The sequence below is a fragment of the Capra hircus genome, chromosome 16 (assembly GCF_001704415.2).
Source record: "Capra hircus breed San Clemente chromosome 16, ASM170441v1, whole genome shotgun sequence".
In the NCBI taxonomy this organism is placed as follows: domain Eukaryota; kingdom Metazoa; phylum Chordata; class Mammalia; order Artiodactyla; family Bovidae; genus Capra; species Capra hircus.
In genome coordinates this window covers 53028822-53035941 of record NC_030823.1, presented here as the reverse complement: position 1 = coordinate 53035941, position 7120 = coordinate 53028822, and the positions used below count along the sequence as shown (strand labels likewise).

General features: G+C 44.1%; 1 protein-coding gene across 1 annotated transcript; it reads right to left on the bottom strand.

Moving 5' to 3' along the window:
- Window positions 1880-6752, bottom strand: LOC102179309 (PRAME family member 12-like). Its single transcript, XM_005691076.2, has 3 exons — window positions 6466-6752; window positions 5488-6060; window positions 1880-2453 (listed from the first exon to the last, which is right to left on the bottom strand). The coding sequence occupies exons 1-3, from the start codon at window positions 6750-6752 to the stop codon at window positions 1880-1882; spliced, it is 1434 nt and encodes a 477-aa protein (XP_005691133.1).

Here is a 7120-nt window from a genome sequence, read left to right as displayed (position 1 = left end):
GAGATCAGCCCTCACCAGTGTGGGTGAGCATCATCTTATCCTCTGGGGCCTGAATGGAATGAGGACTACTGCTCTCCCTGTCTTCTAAGTCATGAATACCAGAGCTTCTGGCTCATGAATGTTGAAACTACAGGACATACACAAATGTTTCCCTGGTTCCCAGTCTTTTAGCCTTGACTCAGAGCTACACCATCACTTCCCCTGCTTTTAAACCTTAAGACTAGGTCCGAATTATATCACAGTCTTTCCCAGTTCTTTAGGCAACAGACAGCATCCAGTGGGACTGCTCAGCCTCTGTAATCATGTCAGCCTCTTCTCAAACTATGTATGTGTCTATGCATCAGGTGAATCCTGAACAACTGCTCCAGGTCACTTAGATGAGGATTTTTTTAAACAGTAAATTTAGTTTTACACAATATGTAGTTGGGTTGAATCTGAGGAGGATGAACTGAGGATAGGGAGAGCTGACTATGAGTTATATGTAATACATAACATACATTTGTTATACATTTGGATGTTCTGATGTCCAGACAAGCTATCCTTAATTTTTCTGATAGAGAGGGACTAGACTTGTGATGGGAATTATCTATTCTGATATGACCATTAACAAAAATGTATAATTCTTGAATGTGATATTCAAATAGATCCATGTTAAATGTTTTTGCTAATTTAACATTTTTTAAAAAAGAATTTGCTTGTTTTGTCACAACTTGATTGTATTCATAAGGACCACTACTTACCCATGACAGGCATGGAATGGAGAGAACCAGTATTGTTTATTGGTAGTATGGAAAACATCTTGCAGAAGTGGGGACCCGTGCTTGTGGCAGTGAAGCACACAAAAAGGAAAGAAACTGCAACTTATACACCGACTGATAGAAGTATGAAGAATATCCATGTCAAGGTCATGGCCTGAGTCAGCAGTGAAAGCCCTGTAAAGAGCTCTTCACTCCAGTTGTTTGCTGGACACTGAGTATGTTCCCCTTTGTGTGTATTAACCCACTGAACAGCCAAAGAAATAAGCAAGGAGGTAAGAGATGCTGAAGACAGAATAAAGAAATTTCAGGAATGTAAGGTTTCGAATCATGAACAACAGTGTTTTTTTTTTTTTTTTTTAAATCACAAACTGGAAATAATTAGGACATGTAATAATATATCGGGTTTCCTTGGTGGCTCAGAGGTTAAAGCGTCTGCCTGCAATGAAGGAGACCTGGGTTCGATCCCTGGTTTGGGAAGATCCCCTGGAGAAGGAAATGGCAACCCACTCCAGTATTCTTGCTTGGAGAATTCCATGGAAGGAGGAGCCTGGTGGGCTACAGTCCACAAGGTCTCAAAGAGTTGGACAGGACTGGGCGACTTCACTAACTCACTCACTCAATAATACATCATGGAGAACAGCAGTTGGTTTTCAATAAGCATCTCTTTATTTATTTATAATTAATTTTTATTGGAGTAGGATTTCTTTACAATGTCCCATTAGTTTCTTGCTATACAACAAAGTGAATCATATCTATACATGTATCTACTCTCGTTTTAAATTTCCTTCCTATTTAGGTCACCAGGAAAGTATCTTTATTCTTGACCATTTCTGTACATCCATCTCCCCCAGGGATAACTGCAACATGTGGGGCTCAAGCATGTATTCACCTAGGTTCCTATTTCAGATTCTAGAAGCCCATGTCCCTGAAAGTTCCATCCCTGCCAGAGTCTACATTTCCCCCTGAAATACTGAATACCCCCTCCACTGTCGCCTTTCCTTTTCCCATCCACATTGAGAAGATGTCTGAAACCACAGCTCTCTTTTCTCTTCATGATGTCCTCATGTTCTAGATTTCAGTTTCCAAGTGTCCAGAAGAAAGCTTTTAATAGAGGCAACTCTCTAGGCAGGGGCAGTACAGCTGTATATAATGGGCTCCAAATGATAGCATATGTTCTCACCACAGTGAAGACAGGGGCTGGGGCTAATCCAGATGATCCTGGGACGTCCTAAGTCTCTCAGAATCTCCAACAGCTGAGCCCGAAGCTGGGCAAGTCTCGCTTCCAAGAGAACACCCTGAGACCTGTAACTCTCCTGAGGGGCAGGATAACGCTCTTGCGTTAAGCAGGGCAGCCCAGCGGTGTGTCGCAGCAGCTTCTCCATAACGGCCATGGACAAGAAGTTCTCACACAGGCTGAAGTACCTGAGCTGGGAGCAGCGGCTCAGGGCAGGCAAGATGGCCTCCAGCTGGGAGTCCTGGATCCCACACAGATCTAAGTCCAGTTCCTGGAGGGTGGCTTCAGCTTTCTCCAGCAGAATGTGGAGGAGCTCAGGCCGAAAGTCAGTCATGGTGACACCACTCAGATCTAGGCCCTTTAGCTGACTGATGTTTGGGCTCTGGGACAGGTAGGTCAAGTCTGATTCTGTAAGCCAGCAGTTGGTTATTGACAGGTTGTTCAAGGGGGACTTCAGGCACCTGGGGAGAAACCAAACAATTAGTTTTTGGAAACTGAAGTGCCAGGTTGCATACTGGTGATAGACAAATGGTTTCTATGGAACTAACATTAGTCAGGCCATCTCTGGAGGGTCAATACACTGAATGTCCATCTCATTGTAGGCTAAGTCCTATCATCTTCACTGTGAGACTGAGTTGCTTCACAGAATCTAGAGAGCGCTCTCTTCTCATCTATCAAGCAGAGTACAACATATTCTACTTCCTTATGGGGATGAATGAAGATATTGGAATGCATAAGAACATGCTATGAGGAGAGCCAGAGAGAGTCTCTTTTAAGTGTGGACATCACTGAATATTAGTGTTGGGTGATGAGATTTAAAAATGACTTCAGATAAGGCTTCCTTCAGTCCAAGTGTGAACTCCAGATGCCGCTATCTCTGATCAAGTGAGGTCCTAGGGAGATATACATAAGGAATCAACTTATAAAAGATCCCACAGCATGAAATATGTTGCCTTCTAGAGGGACTCACTTATATCCTTGCATTATCTACTGACTTTCTATCACTTTTTATTATCCTTTTCTCTCAGTTTAGTTAACAAACATCACCTCCTGAACCATGCTTCTCCCACATATCAGTTAACGTATCTGGAGCACAAAACACTATATTATAGACAGGGATACCAAGGGAACATTTCATGAAAAGATGAGCACAATAAAGGACAGAAATTGTATGGACCTAAAAGAGGCAGAAGGTATTAAGAAGAGGTGGCAAGAATACACAGAAGAACTATACAAAAAAGATCTTCATGACCCAGATAATCACGATGGTGTGATCACTCACCTAGAGCCAGACATCCTGGAAAGCAAAGTCAAGTGGGCCTTAGGAAGCATCACTATGAACAAAGCTAGAGGAGGTGATGAAATTCCAGTTGAGCTATTTCAAATCCTGAAAGATGATGCTGTGAAAGTGCTGCACTCAATATGCCAGCAAATTTGGAAAACTCAGCAGTGGCCACAGGACTGGAAAAGGTCAGTTTTCATTCCAATCCCAAAGAAAGGCAATGCCAAAGAATGCTCAAACTACCACACAATTGCTAATAAAGTAATGCTCATATGCTAGTAGAGTAATGCTCAAAATTCTCCAAGCAGTGTGTGAACCCCGAATTTCCAGATGTTCAGTCTGGTTTTAGAAAAGGCAGAGGAACCAGAGATTAAATTGCCTGCATCCATTGGATCATTGAAAAAAGCAAGAGAGTTCCAGAAAAACATCTGCTTTATTGATTATGCCAAATCCTTTGACTGTGTGGATCACAACAAACTGGAAAATTCTGAAAGAGATGGGAATACCAGACCACCTGACCTGCCTCTTGAGAAATCTGTATGCAGGTCAGGAAGCAACAGTTAGAACTGGACATGGAACAACAGATTGTTTCCAAATAGGGAAAGAAGTACATCAAGGCTGTATATTGTCACTCTGCTTATATAACTTGTATTATTATATATTATATAATAATATTAGAACTTATTTAACTTATACAAGATGTATAGAGTACATCATGAGAATTGCTGGGCTGGATGAAGCACAGGCTGGATCAAGATTGCCGGGAGAAATATCAGTAACCTCAGATATACAGATGACACCACCCTTATGGCAGAAAGTGAAGAAGAACTAAAGAGCCTCTTGCTAAAAGTGAAGGAGGAGAGTGAAAAAGTTGGCTTAAAACTCAACATTCAGGAAACGAAGATCATGGCATCTGGTCCCATCACTTCATGGCAAATAGATGGGGAAACAGTGGCAACAGTGACAGACTTTATTTTTTTGGGGCTCCAAAATCATTGCAGATGGTGACTGTAGCCATGAAATTAAAAGATGCTTGCTCCTTGGAAGAAGAATTATGAGCAACCTAGACAGCATGTTGAAAACTAGAGACATTTCTTTGCCAACAAAGTTCCATCTAGTCAAAGCTATGGTTTTTCCAGTGGTCATGTATGGATGTGAGAGTTGGACTATGAAGAAAGTGCTGAAGAATTGATGCTTTTGAACTGTGGTATTGGAGAAGACTCTTGAGAGTCCCTTGGACTGCAAGGAGATCCAACTAGTCAATCGTAAAAGAAATCAGTACTGAATATTCATTGGAAGGACTGTGTTGAAGCTGAAACTCCATTACTTTGGCCACATGATGCAAAAAACTGACTCATTTGAAAAGACCCTCATGCTGGGAAAGATTGAAGGCAGGAGGAGAAGGGGACAACAGAGAATGAGATGGTTGGATGGTATCACTGACTCAGTGGCATGAGTTTGAGTAAACTCCGGAAGTGGGTGATGGACATGGAGGCCTGGCATGCTGCAGTTCACGTAGTCTCAAAGAGTCAGTCATGACTGAGCAGCTGAACTGATAGGGAGTTTAGAAGAAGTTCACTGAGGGCACAAACCTTGTAAACATGGAGCTTCTCTTCAGGAATGCTCTGATCTGATGTAATTTCCCCACTTCAATGTCCTTTTTCCTTACCCATTTTTATCATTTTAACATAGACACCTCTACAAAAGGAGGAAATTATAAACCCTGGGATGCAAACATCCCAGTCAGTACTCTGTACCTCCCCAGCAGGGTGTCTCATAAGAGCCACTGCTGCTGCTGCTGCTGCTAAGTCACTTCAGTAGTGTCCGACTCTGTGCGACCCCATAGATGGCAGCCCACCAGGCTCTGCCATCCCTGGGATTCTCCAGGCAAGAACACTGGAGTGGGTTGCCATTTCCTTCTCCAATGCATGAAAGTGAAGAGTGAAAGTGAAGTCACTGAGTCCTGTCCAACTCTCAGAGACCCCATGGACTGCAGCCTACCAGGCTCCTCCATCCATGGGATTTTCCAAGAAAGAGTACTGGAGTGGGGTGCCATTGCCTTCTCTGACAAGAGCCACTAGGCCAGTTTAACCCTCTACCTAGATTAGCCTGGTTATGGGATATCACATTTAAGGAGAGTGCAACAAAGGAGACAATGCTTTTGACATTTTAGGGTTGTGTTCAATGTTACCCAGCTAGTGGTCTACTCCTACCTGAGCATCTGGTCCAGGAAGCCTTCAAGGAAGGAGGGAGAGTCCAGATGGAGATCCTGGAGGTGTCCAAGCCTCAGGAACTGAGAGGTAATTTGGACAAGGTGATCCTGCTCCTGCTTCGTGAAGGCAGACAGGTGGATGGGGGAGAGACAGAGTCTCTGCAAATTACTCATCTTTCCCAGGAGAGAAGCAAATGTGGCCAGGGTGGACAGATGCCAAATGCAATTCACTTGCACCTCCTGGATACAGTCCAGCTGCACCATGCTCAGGACCTTCACAATATTTTCCATTGGCATTGAAACAATCATCAGCTTCTTACAGCAGAGATGTACGGATGCTTTTCTCTGCTCCACCCACCTAAGAAGGTAGGTGAAAAAGTTATCCAGGGTCCTTTTCTTCAGGCAAAGGTCTATAAAAATCTTCAGTGGAGCCAAGTGCCACTTTGCCGTTGAGCTCTGCTCAGCCACTGGTGCCATTCTTGAGCTCGAGCACTCATAACTGCTGGCTCCAGACCACATGCTCCAGAAGTTTTGGCCGGTATTCCGTAAATCTAGCACCCGCAGTTTGCACCTCCTAGAGGAACAAGGAAATTGATGAGGATGTATCAAAATACACACAGGATGAAAAAACAGCCTAACAATTTAACAACATCCTGCCCACCTGTGCTGTAACTTAACATTTCTGACATCATCTGCTGCCTTGTTCACTACCCTCTCTGCCTCACTATCCTCTATGCCCCTTCCCCTCTTAATCTTTCTGGTTCTCCACTTCAGTATCTCAAGGCTCTTTGAGGAGGTAGGAAATGTTCTTCTAGGCTCCCATTCAGTACAGGCACTCTTCAACTTCCAGAAGGTACTTCCTTTAGCAACAAGGCTTCTGCATTACCATTTTCAGACCCCTTTCCACCCACCCATTTTCAACCCACCTATCTCCTCTGGGACATCCAAGATTTTATCAAGGTGCCTTAAACACACTCACCTGGAACAAACCTTCTGGGCCAGCAAACCATCAAGTGCTTCCAGCACTGCTTGTAAAGGCCCCATATGAGGCATGTCAATCAAGCCTCCCAGAGGCAGGCGGACAAAGGGCCAGGCTTGCACCATGGCCTTCAGGGTCTCTATGTGTCTCGCGTGGAATGCCTCCATGAACAGGGGTGGAAAGAGCTCTGTGGGAAGATCCTCCAGAGCAGAAAAGGCCAAAGCATCTTCCCTCAGCAGGTGCTTTCCTGCCAGGTCCAGGAGTCTGGATGGGTTCTGGGCACTCATCTTGACTCTACAAGAAAAGGAATCCTGTAGAAACTGCCAAGGCACAAGGCATCCATCTCAGGCCAAGCAGAAGCACACATAAGACATTCTCTCACCCTTTCAGAAGAACCTACTTAGGGCCAAGGTCACTGGTCTGGCAGGGATGGAATTACCTCAATCAGCCCATGTGACACTCTGGCCTCAATGGGCACAAAGCTATAACTCTTTACCTACTGGTTTCAGAACAAACCTCTCACAAGTACCAATGAGGAAAAAAGACAGTCGCTAGCCTGTTTAGTAACTCCATTGCTTTGCATGATTCAGGTCCCACTAGAAAGTGAATGCCAACAAGCCTGAGAGTTCACTCCAAACTTTATTGGGGAAGAGTT